Source organism: Notechis scutatus, chromosome 5 (genome assembly GCF_049901735.1).
Source record: "Notechis scutatus isolate UNSWTSFEM ecotype Mainland chromosome 5, rNotScu1.2, whole genome shotgun sequence".
Taxonomy (NCBI): Eukaryota; Metazoa; Chordata; class Lepidosauria; order Squamata; family Elapidae; genus Notechis; species Notechis scutatus.
Genome location: NC_142013.1, coordinates 72,772,130 through 72,791,973, shown reverse-complemented (window position 1 = coordinate 72,791,973; position 19,844 = coordinate 72,772,130). Strand labels below are relative to the sequence as shown.

General features: G+C 35.1%; 1 protein-coding gene across 4 annotated transcripts in view; it reads left to right on the top strand.

Annotated features, from left to right (window-relative positions):
* Positions 1-19,844, top strand: part of FRMPD4 (FERM and PDZ domain containing 4) — a 196,949-nt gene that overhangs the window by 52,183 nt on the left and 124,922 nt on the right. The window contains exon 1 of one of the 4 annotated variants that reach the window (XM_087967029.1): positions 5,656-5,923. The exons of the other annotated variants lie outside the window; for them this stretch is intronic. Within the exon in view, the coding sequence (XP_087823155.1) occupies positions 5,916-5,923 (8 nt within the window). The 5' untranslated portion in view covers positions 5,656-5,915. Of the gene's footprint in view, positions 1-5,655; positions 5,924-19,844 lie in introns of those variants that run through there. 4 annotated transcript variants of the gene reach the window in all.

Genomic DNA, 19,844 nt, shown 5'->3' with positions numbered 1-19,844 from the left:
AGAGAGGGCTGCCAGATCACTTTCTGAAACTTCTGTTTAGAAAGATATTCTATTAGGTCCTGATTCTACCTAATAAAGGTTATCAATCAGAACTAGTTATGTGTTTATCTGATTTATTTATAGATCTGCCCATCTCATGATACAATGACTCTGGGAGACATAAAAAACTAAATAAATACCTAAAATAATTATTAGCAAATATTAAAAACATTAAAATTATTAACAAAATAATAGATGGAGGGATGCTAATAGTAATAGTACTACCTCACTATTCCTCCAGGCCCACTGGCATAACTAAATCTTCAGAAGCTTAGAAACAATGGGGCCATCCTCACTTTGAGGTGAGGTAGGACATTCCACACTGTAGGGGCCACAGCAGAAAAGGCCCATCATCTAAGACCACCAAACATAGCTTCCTACATGACAGAACCATAATCTACCCTTTCTGTGAGATCTGGTGGGATGGGCAGATAGTCCCTTGCCGTATTTTTTATATTTTATTCATTTTAACATTTAAATTCAGGATGAGATATGGTATAGTAGATCATTTTAGAACACTACATTCTGAATTTTTCTTCAGTAATATTTTAAAAAATTCAATGACTGAACATAGGTTTCAGAAGATCTATATTATACTATATACTATAGTATATGGGAGATGCAAGAAAGGTTGGATGTTACTAAGAGAACAGTGGAATTGAGACTGGAGATAACTTAAACAGTCTGTAAAAATAAGCCAGAGAGAATGATATAATGATTATTCTGAGCAATGCAACTGAGATTCAGGATCAATCTGTAAAAAGGAAACTCTAGAAAATGATAGAATTGTTATTTTGAGTCATTGCTCAGCCTTCAAGTAAAAGCTAGTGTGGTTGTCACACTATAACTGTTATAAATGTGACAGTAAACATTATATTACTAGTGTGCAGTTTGTTGGCAGAAATTTAATTTAAGTTATTAACTGTATAATTGTATGGTGTAATGCAGCGGTCCTCAATCTTTTTGGCTGCACAGACCAGTAGTGGTGGGGGGGAAGGGTTTGAATGCTCAACCTAATCCTGTAAATGCACAAATGAAGCTTTGTGCGCTCACCTGTCCCTTATGTGACCCACTTCCCAATGGGCTATGGACTGATACTTCTCTGCAATCAAGGAGTTGGGGACTCCTGGTGTAATCCATAGCTAATGTTATGAAAAATACTGCAGGCTCTGTGAAAGCCCACCGGGATAAACCAGAAGGTTATTGGAAGAATGTTCTGACATTTTGACAAGATCAAAAAGACCTGGACTATGTACAAGAATGGTCAAACAAATGGCAACTTCAAATCTCAACAAATAAATGCTCTGTCTTACATATTGGCAAAAAAAATAAGAAAATAAAATACAGGCTGAATAGTCAAGACCTTGTTGATGATCCAAACTCTGTCAAGGACCTTGGAATACTCATCTCTAATGATCTAAGTTCTAGAGCCCACTGTAACTGCATAGCCAAAAAGGCATTAAGAGTTGTTAACCTAATCTTACGTAGCTTTTTCTCTGGTAATATCACACTACTAACTAGAGCATACAAAACATTTGCTAGACCTATACTTGAATACAGCTCATCAGTCTGGAACCCACATTATGTATCTGATATTAACACAGTTGAGAAAGTCCAGAAATATTTCACAAGAAGAGTTCTTCACTCCTCTACTCGTTGCAGAATACCTTATGCCACCAGACTTGAAATTCTAGACCTAGACAACCTAGAACTACGCCGCCTTCGGTCTGATCTAAGTATAGTATATAAAATCATACATTGCAATGTTCTATCTGTCAATGAATACTTCAGCTTCAACCATAACAATACAAGAGCTAGCAACAGATACAAACTCAAGCACCAAACTTGATTGCAGGAAATATGACTTCAGCAACAGAGTGGTCGATGTCTGAATACTCTACCTGGCTCTGTGGTTTCTTCCCCAAACCCCAAAAACTTTAACCTTAGACTGTCTACTATTGACCTCAACCCTTTCCTAAGAGGTCTGTAGTGGGTGTGCAAAAGCGCACCAACGTGCCTACCGTCCCTGTCCTATTGTTTCTTTTATTTTTTTATATGTATCCATGTATGTTTTTACTTATACCTATTATCTTGTAAGCAATTGACAAACCAAATAAATAAAAATAAAAATGAGAACAAAATAGAACTTTTCGGCTTGAAGGAAAACTGTTGTGTTTGGCGAGGGCAAACTCTGCATTTCAGCATAAGAACCTTATCTCATCTGTGAAACATGGTAGCAGTAGTTTCATGCTTTGCTTCCTCTGGACCAGGGTGGTTTGCTATCATTGATGGAATTCTGAATTGTACCAGCAAATTGTACAGGAAAATGTTGGGTATCAGTCCCTGAACTGATGATCAAAAGAAAGTGGATCATGTAGCAAGAAAATGGCACAAAATATACAAGTTGTATGACCAAAGAATGGTTAAAGAAGAAAAATGGTTAATGTTTTGGAATGGTAAAATGAAAGTCTTGATGGTAAATGGTAAATGGTAAAATGAAAGTCCTATTCATATCTTGAAAATTTCCTAGGAGAAAGACTTAATTATGTTCATACAGAAGAACTCTCAAGTGAGCTTCCTCAACTTTTCTCATAGAACAAACATTCTTAAGTAAGAGCCAGTTTGGAGTATAGGTTAAGGTGCTGGCCAATAAACCAGGAAACAGTGAATTCTAATCCTAACTTAAGCATGAAAGCTGGCTGATTGGGCCAATCACTGTCTCTCAGCCCAATCTTCCTCACAAGCTTCTTGTTGTGGGGAAATATGTAAAAAGGAGTATTAGGTTTACTTGTTATTTATAAAAATAATAATTGCAATATAAAAATTTAATAAATAAAATAAATCTGAGAGTTGGAGGCAAAGCAAATCATTCTGTGATTTGTGATGTTCTGAACAGAAGATTCTGTCACTGTTCTGACATTTCCAGAACTTTTGGTGATATTGAATTTCAGCAACATATGTGCTTATAGGTCCGAAAGTATTTCTCTTTACTGACAACAAAAAGAGAGCTTTGCCTGTATAGCAGACTGAAATCATTATTTTATGCTCTTACTCCATTATTTTGAAATCTAGCTTTATAATAAATTTCCATTTTGAGGATCTATCTTATCTGTAGTAATTAAACCATCTGTCATGTCTACAGAGTTCACGAAGCTTCCTAGAATAGCAGTGCTTAAAATTAAGAAATAATGTGGCTCATTAGATTTAAAGAATATGCTACCATTTAGAGAAATATGTAATTTTTTTGAAGGATTATAATAAATATATAGGATGAAATAAATATTTAATGATAAAACATACATTGTGTTGAAAACCTTAAAGTTCTACCATGGAGTTCTATTATAATTTATATCTTTTCAATTCAATTGATTTGTATTTCTACATTGTATTTTAAGCACCCAGCCTTTTTATTGAAGCTCTCCTTCCTTGGTTCAATCAGGAAAATGAAGAAAGAAACCATGTTAAGTCTTTCATGGCTCTGTCACTGTAAATGTAATGTAAAGTGTTTATATTGATCATTTTTGGTCATATATTAAAATGACCAAGCGAAAGATCATTTAGAATACAAATAAGTATATTCTTCATTGTAGAAAGTATAGGATACTCCATCAATATTGTCTCAACTTTGTTGTATTATTATCTATCTAATAGATTATTACTTTGGATACTATTGTTGGTGATGAAGTGTATTTATATAGCACATCTTTTTATTTGTCATTATATCTAACTAAAATGTTGTAAAAATTATATAGATAGCTAACAACTGCCCCTTGCTGCTGATGCTACTAGCTTGGTAATGAAACAACATCTTTTTTTAATGTTGTTTTAATGAAGTTCAGCGCACGGAGTTCAGCTCTGAACTATATTATTACATATTGCAGGTAGTCCCCGACTTACGACGCCAACTGAATCCAAAATTTCTGCTGTTAAGTGATAATTTGTTAAATGAGTTTTGCCCCATTTTACAAGATTTTTTGCCAATGAATCACTGCAACTGATAAGTTAGTAAACTGGTTGTTAAGTGAATCTTGGTTCCCCATTGTCAGAAGTTTGCAAAAAGTGATCACATGTTTCCGGGATGCTGCAACGGTCATAAGTATGAACCAGTTGCCAAGCATCTGAATTTTGATCACATGGTCATGGGGATGCTGCAAAGGTTGTAAGTATGAAAAACTATCATAATTCACCATCATAATTTTTTCAGTGCCATTGTAACTTTGAATGGTCGCTAAATGAAATATGTAAGTTGAGAACTGCCTGTAGAGTATGTTGCACTATTATTACACATCTATATTGCAATTAAAAAAGCAGCAAAGCCTGAAAGTAAAATTTCAAGGACTATGCTGCCTTTCTGAAAAATGAATAACAACCATTTTCTTAAGCTGTGGACTATGTGCTCATTAGGAGAACCATCAGTCTAAACATCTGTTGTGGGACATATTTTTGTTCTGATTTTTCAAATAATATGGATTGGAAGTGAATTGGCTGTTCCTTAGGTGAGAGTCACCCTGTTATCATGGACATGTAAGTTTCTAGTTTAATTCAAATTATTTGTGGCTGAAAGATCAAGGGATTTGTACAAATGGCCCACCTCAAAGTTGAAAAGGCTTCTGAATTGCCATTGCCTTGAACGTGAGCTTCTACCAGTTTTCAGTCAAACTCGTGTTTTCTTCCAGTAGTGCTGGGTATTGAAGCAACAGAGTTTCCTTTGTTGCTTTCATCTCCTAAATTTCTCATTGATAAGGGGACTGCAGTGGATCTTTGAATAGGAAGATACTGTTCCAGTGCTCTGGACATCTCTTTATTACAGTGAGCAATCAGAGTCTCAGCTGAGCTGCCTGTGAAACTTTCCAAAATCCCTCTGAAAACTGATAAGAACTATTAGGAACTGGTATGAATCTAATAGGGCTTTCCTTGATGTGTAGGAGTTTGTAAGACAGAGTTCCATAGCAATCAGAGAATGATCTACTCATGGCAAAGGGAAAGGTTTAATGCCCGCTACTTTCAGATTCCATTGTATCATATTTATTCTGTCCAAACTATTCCAATTAAATCAGTGATAGTCTTTTCTAAAATTAGATTTTGGGGTAAATGTTACCCCCTTCCCTACATATATTTTGAAAGTCACTTTTCAAAATCACAAGGAGTTTTTATCTTTGCAACATTTAAAGTCAGAAAAAATACAATATATCGTATATATGAAACAAGTTGAAAACTGAGCCATCTGCTATGAGCAGATGTGAGGTTTTGTGCAAAAAAATTAAAACTTCAAGAGACTGCTTCTTTGATTACGTAAGTAAACAAGAAATATCACCTGGAATGTCATTGCTAATGCTGTTTGGAATCTATTGTTTTATAATGATTTTGGCACTTTTGTTCATTGAGTAAAACACTGTTCTGCAGAAGGTCAGAATTTAAAAACAAAACACCACAACGATTGTGCTCTAAGCAAAAATAATTGATTAGATAGATGGATGGATGCTAGCATCCTGATGGTTTTTCCATGATGTTGTATATGTGGTTGCCCAAAGGCAAGTTGGGGATTAGACATTGATTTTCTATTTTCATTTCAAAACATTGTAAAGTAACATTATTTCTCCATACCATTCCAGCTGATAGAAGGGACAGAGGAAAATAGTTGTAAGGGTTAGATAAGTATGCAGTTTTAGCAAATCTAGTGCAGACATTGGATGAATGGAAATGTAACCCAAGGAATGACAGTATTGAAGCAGAAATACTGGTAAAATCCATTGGAACAGCGCAAGAAAGAATAATAATCAGGTTGTTGGCTTGCTGTTTAGGCCATGTAATTGTTGTGACCTGGAATTTAAAGGAAATGCCTTGATGAATCACATCATGAATTCAACCCATCAATTATGTTCTTGTGAGTATACTTTTGTTTATTACAGCATTGTTTCAACGTAAGGAAAAATGTCAGAAATGCCTAGTTCGGTTTTGACCTTTACCAGACTAGCTAACATGTAAGATAGAGGAAAAATTATTTGAATGCTTTAAACCCTTGGTATGCACTCTATCTTGAAAATTATTTCAGACAATTTTCCTTCTATCGATGTATACTATTGATGCATTACCCATTATTAAGGTGGTGTAAAACCTGTCCTCCTTACTATTCTTTTGGTGCAGCAATATTTAACTCTCAGCATTTTATAGGATGCTACAAACCATTAGTGGGGAAATAGCCTCAAACTGGCAGACATTTGAATGTTTGAGAGAAAATTGCTCAATTTTCTTTCAAGCATAGACTCCCTGTATACACTAAAGCAGTGTTTCTCAAACTTGGCAAATTTGTATGCACTTCAACTTTTAGAATTACCCAATGAGCCATGTTGGCTGGATCATTCTGATAATTGCAGTTCACAGATCTTAAAATTGCCACATTTGAGAAACACTATGCTAAAAATGTGGCATCCGCATAATGCAAAGATGAAAATTGTGATGAACATGACACATTTTTCAAAGCTTTAGGTCAGTATTAAATATATTTCTTAGAAGACATGCCGGTCATGCAGTCATCTCTTGCAGAAAGGAAATAGGAATCTTCAGTTGTGCTAGGACTTCAGTTTCTAGAATTCCCATCCAGCCAGACTAAAACAAGAAATATTAATTTGATGAAAGTTGCTATAGAAAAAGAAGTGTCAAAGAAGATAATTGCTTTTAAGGAAATTTACTTGAAAAAAAAATTAAGTACATGTTTTGAAAAATTAATATTGATTGATTCTAGCTCTTGAATTAAATATGACGTTTATAGAATAATGTACAAGAATGGTGGCAACTAACTCTGCATGCATATGATCAGTTGTGACCAAAAAATAATGTACAGGGTCATGGAACAAAATTTTTGCTATAACCCAGGACTACTTGTATGTATCAGGTTTTTCCCCCCCGTCAACTGGAATTGAATGTAAAGTTAAATCATTTCCTGTGGAGAGGCAACATATTAACCTTACAGTACTTAATTACTTCCTTCCTTACCATTTTATCAATATGTGCTCCATTTTATTGATAGACATCTTCAAATTACTTCTTTCTTATTCACATCAACCAAGATTAATAACCTATAGTAACAGGCAGGGGTTTATAAACTTGGAACAAATTGTCAATTTTAGAGCATTCAACAAAAGTATCTAGAGAAAAAAAATGTTAGGCTAGGTTAGATTCGGTTTGGTTTCATAAAACAAAGTTGTACAGTTCATACATTTTCACTTCCTACTGTACATTTAAGTTGAAGTTACATTCCTGGTTTCTAGGCTAGCGTCTAACTATAAAAAAAAACAATAGGGAATAGAACTATTCATTTTGTCCCCAGTTATTGGTTTTATTGGAAAAAATGAATTTCCAGGATAAAGTAATATAAAAAGTCATTATTTTTGTTCTCCATCAGCAGACAGGGTCACCATGATAAATATGCTCTTGCATATTTTTTGTTAGTATATTCCTTTGTTTAATCTACTTTTGATATATACAGATTGTCCTTGACTTACAACAGTTCATTTAGTGATAGTTCAAAGTTACAGCAGCATTGAAAAAAGTGACTTATGACCGTTCCCCACACTTATGACCATTGTAGTGTCCCTAAGGTGATGTGATCAAACTTTGGACACCTGGCAACTGGTTCACGGTTGCAATGTCCTGGGGTCTTCTGGTCACCTTTTGCAACCTTCTGACAAGCAAAGTCAATGGGGAAGTCAGTGTCAGCCATGAAGCTGACCTGATTTGAGGCCATTTTGAGGCTCAGTGTTGCTACACTGAAGCTGAGGGATAGTGGGGAGTAGAGATAGTTGGGGTTTATAGCCAAAACAAAATACTTTCTCCTGGGAACCAAGGATATTCTCCCAGGTGGTTGGAGAAAGGAGAATGAAGTTACCAGGCAATCGGGTGGTATTTTGATTGGTTCATGTGACTGATTCTTTGGGAAAGGAGGAAAACTTTTACTTTTAATTAGTTGAAAACCGTGGGAGCATTCAGAGTCGGTTTTCATCAGCCTGTCCCAATATGATATACCCAATAAAATTGTTCTTTGAGGAATTCACCTGCTTGAAGTTCTATTTACTATGGGTGTATTACTTGGAACCCTGACAGTCAGATTCACTTAAGAACTGTGCCACTGATGTAACAGCTGCAGTGATTCACTTAACAACTGGGGCAAGAAAGGTCATAAAGTGGGGCAAAATTTACAACAAATGACTCATTTAACAACAGATTCTTTTGGGTTCAATTGTGATTAGGTAAAGCTTACTATTACATTGCTAAAGTAGATTAATCAGGTTTATAAAATTGTTTCTAATGATTTTAGGTAAATATAATTTGCTTTAGATTTTATCCACAAAATATTGTATATGTATCCTGATTAAAACTGAATGACTTCTCTATGGGTCAAAACTGAAAAAGACAGAAAGAATATGCTTCCACATTTGTAGCAATCAGAATTTAAGACAGTAGTACTATGCTCAGTTGTATTAGTAAAAAAGCTTGTATTTTCACATAGCCTAATGAAGAATGAAAAGAGAGGAAGAAAACATCAGGCTGGAGTCTTAGTCCAACCAGATACAAAGTTCAAATTATGTTAATAGATGGTGCTTTTAAAATTATTTACATGTTGAACAGTTTTCCGATTTCACTATTTTAGACAGCATTAACATAATACGCAATGGAATAAATTTCTTCTGAAGTGACATTAAGCCTTCTGTTGTTTAATTTTGGTAACAGTGTATGCAATTTGTGAATCTTGCATTTCTTTCCACTGCATTTTGAATTTGAATTCATAATCCACACATTTACATTGTTCTTCTGTATTTGTTTTAGATATCCAGGCTATACCCAAGAGCTAATAGAACTTTATTGTACTAAGCACATTATGTCATTTATTGGTATAGCATGTTGTGGGTTTTGCTTGATTTTATTCTTCTACTTGTTTAAGAAGGAGTAGAAAGAGGTGAAGTTAATAATTGTGGTGCTGGTGAGAAGCACATTTTTATAATCAAAGCTAGTTGCTGTATTTCTTCAGTTAGTCATTTGGGGCCACGGTTACCCACACCTTGATTAAAAACCATCTTTTCTTTTGCTCTGTGTTGGGCTAGCTAGAAAAGCGAATTGGAAGTTGCAGTTGGTATAAAATGTAGCAGTTAGGCAAGTTTAACTTATGGAGACTGACTGACTACTAAACACTAGTTGGCAGTTGCTTTTAAGGTACAATTTAAGCTATTAACAATTAAAAGAGGCCAAATTATTTAGAATCATCTTTCATGATAAGAATCATGAAGATCCGCAAGAAAAGACCTTCTGAACTGCAAGTTGACACAGGCTTGCTTATTTGCCACAAGAGAGAAATTTCTTCTGTACTGCAGTGTATTCCCTCAGGAACTGTGTTTGGTCCCAATATATTGGCAGTTGGAAAAATCTGTAAAAATGAACTTTTACATCTTGAACTGTTAATCTTATTAATTTTAATTCATAGTTCACATTTTGTGTTTTAATTTAAAGAGCTGTTAGTCTTGTGCATTAGTTCAAGTAGAAATCCAGTTAGTAAATAAAAGATGTCTATTCAATATCGGTTCTTGGGGGAAAAAGCAGTAAGGAGGAAGGGAAGGTACTCTTTGTGTATATGTCTATATATCTTACCATAAAATCTCTTGACTGCTGTACACACAAAGTATGAGAATTATGCAGTAGTGAGATGATAAAAAATGTATGAATACATTAGTTTTAAAATATTGATTGATTGAAAATATTGTCTTCTCTAATTTCAGGATTTAATTTCAGTATATTCTTGATGCCTAAGCCTTCCAAAATAATGTTCATAAATTTGGATCATATTACTAGGATAACATAGCAATTGGGTTTTGCTAGTTTTTTATTGAGCTCTAACATTTATACATGTTTACTTCATATATAAAACAAGACAGATTGACAACCTCAGCAAGTATTGCGGGTCCAATTGGCAAAAGAAAGCTCAGGGCTTTATATAGGTTGGAAACATGCGGAAGAGGCTTTCATCAGCCTGCAGTGGAGAGACAATGGCTAAAGTGATGATGACAACTTCATATATGTGAAATTGAATTAATAGTATACTAGAATCCTAATAAATTTAGCATCAGGTTATGTATTCATTTCTATAGATCCTGCTCGAGCTTTGAAATCAAAGTACATCTATATATGCCCAAGTATAGGAAAGTTGAATTTTCTTGCTTATTTTATAATGAATTGCAAAGGAGGATATTTCTTGTTTGCACCATTTTAAGTGAAGTAAAAGAGAGCCCTATTATAAAAACTTATTGAAGATTCAGAGCGTATGTTCCAATATTAGGCATTCTTCTCATATTTCGCACAAATGCATTCTGGCCTCCTGAGAGGATAAGCAGTACATTTGCCCTGGCTCATTCAAATGGAATGTTAGTAAGAGACACATCTGGTGCAGAGAACAGCCTTGACATTTATTTATTTTTTTAAAAGAAAGCTTATGTTCTCAGCCTCATACCATGTCATTTATTGGATGTTTATTTGCTGTTCTGTGTATATGTGAAAAGCGTTCTTCAAAGAACTGTTGGCAAGATTATATAATGTTGCATAGCACAGGTCTGGACAAAATGAAGCCAAGTCTGTTTTACCAATGGTGTTAAATATTGTATCATCTACCCTGTTTCTCCAACAATATGGCCTCCCCCAATAGGAAGTCCCAGCATGTTTTATGGGCATGAAATGAAATTAAGCCCCTCCCCCCAAATTAAGGCCTATATTAAAACATGCGAAATGGGGGGGAATGGTGGTTGGGCTTGCCGTTAGGAAGTACTTTTGTTGCACACCCGGATATGGTGCTGCCTGCATTGTCCCCGATACGAAGTGCCCCACCAACGCCGAGGTCAACATCCAAGCCGTCGCCGCCCGCCCGAAGATGCAAGGGGGGTGGAATTAAGTCCCCCCCAAAAAAGATGGCCTAGCCATTTTTTCAGGGCTCAAAAAGAAGTAAGACCCAGCCTTATTATATGAGAAACACGGTATTTGTAGTATTCTCTTTAATACTCTGTTTTTTTCAGAAGACATAGAATGTGCAAAGGCCCTTCTAAGTTTTACTTTTCCTTATTCTTTCTTTTCCTTAAAATTGTAACAGCACTGCAGTGATTATTAGTTCTATCTTTTCATTAGTTTAGTACTAAAATAAATGAAAGGGACTTGTTTATCTTCTCTAAATTAACTTTGTTTTCTTAATGAACCAATTCAAAGGCGTATTTTTTTCTAAGCATGCTTAGCGTTAAGTTCAATGCAGAAAGTGCCTTTCTCTTCTCTTCTGCTGTCTCCAGGTACTGTCATGTCAGGTACTGCCAGAATCCAGACTTTTTTTTTGTCTTTCTTATTAAATCTATTTGCTACCTATCTCACCATGGGCCTATTCTAGGCAGCTAACAACTATAAAAAAAGAAGAAATAAAAAGGAAGTTTAAACAAAACATAAGCAAGATAATAGAACAATAAAATAAACAAAGAAAAAGAAAACAAAGAAAAAGCTTCAATATGACTAATAAAAAAGATGGACAAGTGTTGAGCTGAGTGGGGGGAAGGTGTAAAGTCTGCTATCAATCTAGCAGCCAGCTCCACAGTAGAACTTCCCCATTGGATCTTCAGGTCAATTGGCAGAGTCAAGTCTTTAGGCTCTCATGGAAGGACAGCTGGTTAGAAGCAGAATGGAGGGCAGGATGTTCCAAAGATGGATGCTGCAGCAGAGAAGGCTCTTCTTTTGAATCCTTACAGTCTGAGTTTTTTGACTGATGGGCTCTCTCTGCTGGCCCAAGTAGGATGGACTAATCTTAGCAGGACGAAATGATTCATCAGGTAGCCTGGACCTGTGCCATTAAGGGCTTTAAAGGTTATAACCAACACCTTGAAAAGCACTTGGAAGCAGATTGGTAGCCAGTATAGTTTGGGGAGCAGAGGTATAATATGAGCTAAGGGCTCCAAAGATTGCTCTCATTGCTGCACTTTGTACCAGTTGAAGCTTCCGAATGGAAGTCTAAAGAAAAGAAGTCTAACCTAAAGAAAAGAAGAATTATGATAGCAGTATTCCAGTATTTGAGGGGCTGCCACTAAGAAGCGGGGGTCAAATTATTCTCCAAAGCACCAAAGGGCAGGACAAGAAACAATGGTTGGAAACTAATCAAAGACAGAAACAATTTGGAATTAAGGAGAAACTTCCTAACAGTGAGAACAATTAACCAGTGGAACAACTTGCCTTCAGGAATCATGGGTGCTCCATCACTGGATGTTTTTAAGAAGAGTCTAGACAATTATTTATCTAAAATGGTATAGGTTCTCCTGCTTGAGCAGGGGGCTGGACTAGAAGACCTCCAAGGTCCCTTCCAGCTCATTCTATTCTAAAATGGATTTCAAGAGTAGCCCCATGTAGAGCACATTGCAGTAGTCCAGATGAGATATGATCAGGGCTTGAGTAACTGAGTGCAGGGAGTCAAGATTCAAAATGGTCACAGCTGGTGCACAAACTAAAGCTGTACAAAAACTCTCCTAGTCACATTTGTCACCTGCTTTTTGAGTCCAGGAGAAACCTCCAAGGAGAATCCCCAAGTTGTAAACTGGACCTGAATGGAGAAATGCATCTCTGCCAGAACCAGAGATGACAAAAACTCGGATCCCAAGGCTCCATGCACCCAAGGCCAGGGTTCAGTCAAAGTCTGTTGACTCCCATTCAGCCTACAGAGGACAGAGATAGTATCACTCAGATCAGCAGATGGAAAGCTCAGTATCATCGGCATATTGATGATATATCAAACCATGGTTACAAATGATATCATCCAATGGTTTCATATATCTGTTAACTAGGAGAGGAGAAAGTACCAAGCCTGGTGGAATGCCACAAGTGAACGTTAGAGGGTTGGATCTCTCATTCCTTAACAAGACCAATTGGGATCGACCTTGGAGAAAGTTGTAAAGTTGTAAAGACCTTAGAGAAAGAACTGATCCAATTTAAAATTGTGCTGCTCATCCCCAACTCACGAAGCCAATCTAAAAGAATACAGTGGTATTGATGGCCACTGAGAGGTCAAGAAGAGCAAGAATGGTTGCATTACCCCCATCTTGTTTCTCACCAGAGATTGTCCATAAGTGCCATTTGTGTCCCATAGCTGATTGAATACTGACTGAAAGGGTTCAAGGAAATTCATTTCATCCAGAATCCTCTGAATCATCTTTTCTACTACCTTCCCTAAAAAGGGAAGTGGGGAAACTGGAAGAACATTGTTCAAGCAGGTGGGATCAAGTGGTGGTTTTTTTAAAGAGAGAAGAAACCAGAACCTTCTTAAAATTTCCCAGGAATGTCACCTCTCACAGTGAGGAATTTATTACTGCATGAACCTACCTGTTGGTCATTATCCTAGAGGTTTTCATCAACCAGGAGGGACAAGGATCTAATGAGCAGCTAGTTGCATTGACAGTACAGAGAGGTTCCTGTCTACTTCTTTAGGACCAATAGGGTCAAACTGTTCTCCAATTAGTAGGCAAGATGTTTCCCTCTGCATCTCCCAAGGGTCTATAAACAGGTGAAGATATTTTTAGAATAAGCTATTTTTCCAGATGTTGAAGAACTGTGAATTTTAAGACCTTTGTGATTTTGGATGAAGTAGGTTTTTGTGAACAAGTTTCTTCACATTTATAGGAAGATCCAATAAGAAAACAAAGGCATGTCTGAAATAAATTAATATTACATTTTCTTAGATTATTTGGAATTTTCCTTTCAAAACTCTGGAACTGGGAGAATATTGAAGAAAATGTTGGGAGAAATTACTTTATTAATGCTACATACTGAACAACATAATGTAAATGAAATCACTGACATGTAATCTGTTAAATGTTATTTTCTTTTGGGGAGCTTCTTGGTTTTTTTGAAATGTTCTTTATTTACAGCAGGTAGCTTTGCTGTTTCTTATATTATAAAAAAGTATGGAACAGTATAGTATCAAAATAATATATGTAAATAGAGTGTGTTCGGTATCACTGAATACTTTCTCCAGCTCAGAGAATTTCATTGTTTCCTGAATAGAAGTGATATTATTTTTGCCATTGGCTAAGGTAATAGAAAATAGGAAATACTTTCTTTATTTTACAGTTATCCTGCTCTCCAGTCAATATGCTCCTAGACCTGTTTTCATATGATGAATAAAACAAGACTTTAGTTTTAAAGATATATTAGAAAGTTTAGAAAGGAAAGTTTAGGAAGGAAAACTCACATGCCAACTTTTACAACTTGTATAATATCCATTAGATATGATAACAATTCAAAGAGAAAAGTTTATAGGTGCTGGAATACTTATGCTTCCCATCTTCCACTGCAGATGAGTAGTTATCTCCAGGTCACAATAGAGTGTGGTGCCCAAAGGACATTAAAAACAAAAGACCCAACTTGAAAGAGGAACATGAGTTCCATCTCCTTTTGCTGTTATGGAGTGGAGTGAGATTTGAAAATGCTCTGATAAGGTGACCAGTCTAAACTTTTCATTTAGAAAGCAATGTATACTCAACAAAATTTAGCTGCTTGAGCCTTACAAATTATTTTTTACCATAAATCATTTTACATTTTCTATGAGTAATTAGTATAATGTGGGGTGTGAACTAATAAAGATTGAAGCAGAATTTCTTCTAATTTTCTAGTATGGTAATTTGTACAGGAAGCCCTCACTAAGAACCGCCTTGTTCATCAATTGTTTGAAGTTAAAAGGATGCTGAAAAATAACTTTATGGCCAAGGACTGCATTGGCAACCTGTCCATCAGTCACAGGGTCCAATTACAATCATTTTATGTTGTCCTTGCCTGACCTGTGTTTTTTCTCTCCCCATGCAGGAGGAGAATGGATCATGCATAAGAGAGATTACCTATAGAAATCACTTGTTTCTTTTTATTCCTCACAGAGCAGTAAGATTAGAGAAGAAGAGATCACAAGAGAAGAAGCAAACACACAAAGGGCAGCATACCAGGCTGTTTGCATAATGCACTCTGAGCTACCAACATCATTGTATTGTTTTTGATGTGTATTCCCCTTATGTGCTTGTTTCCTCTCTTGTATTTCATTCTTCTCCATGAACATAAATGCAAACATTAATTCCCTTCTTATAATTATACCAGCACCAGGGTGAGCATTCCAAAGAATGGGGAAGTAGGAAAAAGGAAAGAACAGTCACAGTCACGTGATTTCCCATTTAGCAACTACTTTGCTTAACAAGACAGCTGCCAGTCCCAATCGTGATCACTAAATCAAGAGTACTTGTACAGCCTCTGAGATCAAACATACTTTATTGTAGAATTTTAAGCAAAAAATGGAGAAAAGAGTCCAGTTTGCTTGACCTAAAGTGTGTTCCTGTTATGTCTGCAAAAGTCCCTTGTCCTAAATCCAAAACATGGGTCTAATATTGAAAAACCATAATGACATGGTTGACATAATGCATTTTTTTTTCAAATGAAAAACACTTTCATTTGAAAAACTGAGTTGAAAAACTTCTGCAGGGGAAGCTGTGAACTGAAGTTAGCTAGAATTCTCTGTTCTCAATAATCCCATTTAGGTATAATGTTCCAGATAAGTCTTTGCCTTAATAACATTTAGCGTTCACTGAGGTCAGCTTTCCTGCAGACATTCCTCGCAGGAAAGAAACCACATTGATTTCTATAAGAGACTCTTTGTTATACAAAGCAATGGAAGGTTTAAAAAACCTTGTTATTCTTAATGGATAACCTCACATAACTGCTCAATCATTCCAGTTTAAGTGACACTACACTAGAAGATAATATTTTGATAGCTGTATATGAGATCTGACCATGAAACATAGATTCACTCTGTGGATTCTTTCCACCAAGCTATTATGCACAGTTGGTCATTCTTCAGAATTTATTGTTTTGGCTTCCATTATTTTCTGAATTGTGCTCCACCTTTCTTATAAAAACGGTGTCTATCTTCCAGAAAAATACTTAGGAAAACAATATGCTGTTGTATTATTGGATGGGGTGATTTCAGGACTATTTTTCTACTGTTGCAGCATTCCAATTGGTGTTATTATTAAAATAGGGGTTTTTTTTTGGTGAATGGTGTTGGCAGTGTAATTCCAGGGATTCTGTTAAAATACATTTTGCTGGCAGATTCTATTCCCCCAGTTATTGGTGTTTTAGGCATTTTACAAAGAAGTATAATTTGGTACGCGGTTTTAGCAGCCACTGTCCCAAGGAGTAATCTGCTAAGGGTTACATAGTTGATGGCAGTAATCAGTGAAAGATCCAGAACTAAGAGTATGTTTACATACAGCCCTTTTTAACCTTTTTCTTTTTTATTTTGGCACTTCTCTGTTTTCTTTCTCTCATTTCCGAGCGGGAGGCTTTAATCACTGATGACAGAATTGGATTTGATTGCCATGAGTTTGTATCATCTGATGTTCTGTAATGAATTCCAAGAATAATATTAAAAAATATGAAGTGTGATATTTGGTTACCATCTTCTGTTTTTTAGGTTTCATTATTTGCTATTGAGATAGAGTCTGTAGGCTTTGAGGCAGATAAGTTCTTCATTACAAAACTCTACACACACATACACGAAAATGTATGTATGTGTGTGTATGTGCTGCATTGGATTTTTAAAATACTTGTTTGGTGCAGATTGATAAAAGCATAGCAGATGGAAACATAGGAGATGTTTAAATAAATAAATCTGGGCTAAACACAAATGAAATTAAAACAAGATTACTAGCTCTGTTGTAGAATGTAATTATATGGCAGGAAATCTCACTGAATATAGAATTGCATAGGATTACATCATGTTCTATTTGTACTATAACAGATAAATATACCACTTGTTATATGTTGTGGCATGACACTGCTTATTTTTATATTTATCTTATGTTCAATCTTAACCAAAATATTACATGAATGAGCAGTATTTTGGATAATGAAAAATAATGTGATGATATATCAAATTGTACTTTTCAACTGATTAATGTTAGCCTTGCTTATTTGATTTTTTGTAATCATGAATCACTAAGTAAACACCCCAAAACTATGGAGATCACTCGGCTAAATGAATAAATTCTGCCTACATTCTTGCATTTTAAATTAATTAGAACTCATTCTTTCTGGTGAATATTATAATGATTATACTTGCAAAAGTGTGTGGCTTTCCATGCTTTCTATGTAAATGGTTTTTTAAAACTGTATTTTATACTAAAACATGAATCCAAAGTTAAGTATTCATATTCAGTTTGAATAGAGTTGTGTACCTGATATATAAAATTAATAAATTCTAGCACAACCTGCTGGTTGGGAATGTTTTTGTGTAGAAATTACCAAGAACAAAAAACTAGGATCCTATTAATTTCTTGTCTTGAGAAATCCCATTGTTAAATAGTTATCTTGTATTTCCTGTCACTACTTTTCTCTTTCTGTTGCTTAGGTGAAATCCCAGTTCTGCTTATCTCAGGACATGTGGTTCACAGCAGGTTCCCTCATATAAGACTTGATTACTTGTCATTTTTCTAGATTTTAATTCTGATGTACTAGCTTATATTATCACTTGCATATTTCGATAAATCTGTTTTAGCCCCAGATTCATTCTTATATAATAGGTTACTATTGATTTTCAAAAGGCGGGAGAAAATTGAAATGACATGCACGAACCAGGGAATTTTGGCCAATGAATGTGGGAAGGCTATGACAGATCACCACAAGGATTTCTGTGGATCATTCTTTGAGATTTACTGGTCTATCCATCTGTGAAGCTTTATCGTCTAAGACAGGGGTGTCAAATTTGTGTCTTCATGGCACCATCACGTGATGTATCGGGACTTTCCCCCCCCTTCACTAAACCAGACGGGGGCATGGCCAGCACCTGACATATCCAGTCGCCAGGCCACGAGTTTGACAGCCCTGTTTTAGACAGTGTTTCTTAAAATTTTGTCCTAGGACCCACAGAGTCTCCCAAGAGCTCAGAAGTCCTCAAAATTAAAATTATCTGCCACCCTCTGTTGAAAAATAATGCAGTATTAAAATCCCATCAAACGACATTGAGGAGTGGCAGGGAATGCATCAGTTTTAGTTTTTAATATGGTAAATATCAATAAACACAACCCACACAAACAAAAACTCTTTTGGGATCCTCCATAATTTTTAAAAGTGGAAAAGAATTGTGAGAGAAAAAAGTTTAAGAAATATTGTTGTAAAATAAGTTATTTTTCCTTTTAAACTTTAGCCCTTAAGTGGGTAAATAATTGTCCAAAGCAAATGAAAGCATAACAAAAGAAAGGAAGGAGTGATAAAAGAAGAGAGACAGATACAAAAATTAGGACTACATAACATTGAAATATTGTCTGTTTAGGCATTTCTGTTGTCTTCTTTGCTTCTGTTTTTTTTAATTGTTATGCATTTTAATAGCTTCCTTTAGGCTACAACTTCAAAAACAGGTATATATCTTAAATTTGAATTTCTTTTTGTTTCAAATAAAATCAAACTTTTATTACAGCCATAAAGGCAAAATTGATGTTTTGGAATCATCTGATCTTGCCTGCAGAGTAGCATTACTAATTTTCTTTATCTATTTTGTGTTATTTTGAATTATATTCTCATTTTCAATAAAAATAATCTCAAAGCTATAATAACATTTATGAAAAAAATTGCAGGAGTGAAACTAGATCTTATGTGGAAGCGAAAGTTCAGACAGCATGGCACCAACCTCTAATAAACTGGACAGGAATTTAACAATATCAAGTGGCAGTTTCAAGAATACCGTACTTTTTTTCAGCTTGCTTTTCAGTGATTTTCTGATAGCATTTCCAAAATGAGGAAATTACATTTGCTGTGTAGATGTGACTATCCCTTGCTTTCTCCACTTTGCCATGCAAATAAGAATAAATAAATGCACTATGCCTTTATTTATTTATTATATTTTTATTTGCCTTTACTATTTTATAAATAACTCAAGGAAGCAAACAAATTTAATACTCCTTCTTCCTCCTATTTTCAGCACAACAACAATCCTGTGAAGTGGATTGGACTGAAAGAGTGTGATTTCAACCAAAGAAAAAAAAAATATAGTCAAAGATAATATGCTAAACTATATAAATAAATACTTTATTTGTTTAAAGTTTTTAAATACTTTATAATAATTTAAATAAATACTTTAAAATATTTAAATAAATCTTTATGCATATTGTGTGGTTTGCCTGAACAAGGATAGTAATCTGGAATTCATGCTGCAGTCCTGGTATTTCATTTCTATGTAGACAAAAGGAATTGTATTGGTGTTAACTAATTCAAAAAAGACTTGAAATAGTTAATAGAATGATCACCCTTAAAAATATCTGCCAGATTGTCAGTAATTTACTGTACATCAAATCTACAACTTTAACTTTGTTTCATTTACTTATAACCAAAGAATGTGGTATTATATAACCAAATAATGTGGTATTAACATTATTGTGGTAATGTTTCATTTGATCCAGTATTTCTGATTATGTTCTCTGATAATAATAATAATAATGCATAGACACTCTGGGGGAAGAGAGAAGGAAGCTTAGTCAAATGTTCCAAGAGAGAAGCAGCTTGAAAAGTGTCTTTTTTAATGTCTTTGTAGAGTGAAACAATACGCAATCAAATCTTAGTTAATCCCCTTTCCAGTTTATCTATTCACAATGTCAACCAGCAGAATTTTTGTCAAACAGTAGTAAAAACATTATATTTTCCTGTTACTTAACATATTTCAAACAAAATATGGCAATGTTTAATGCCCTAAAACTGCAGAATATTGAAACAAACAT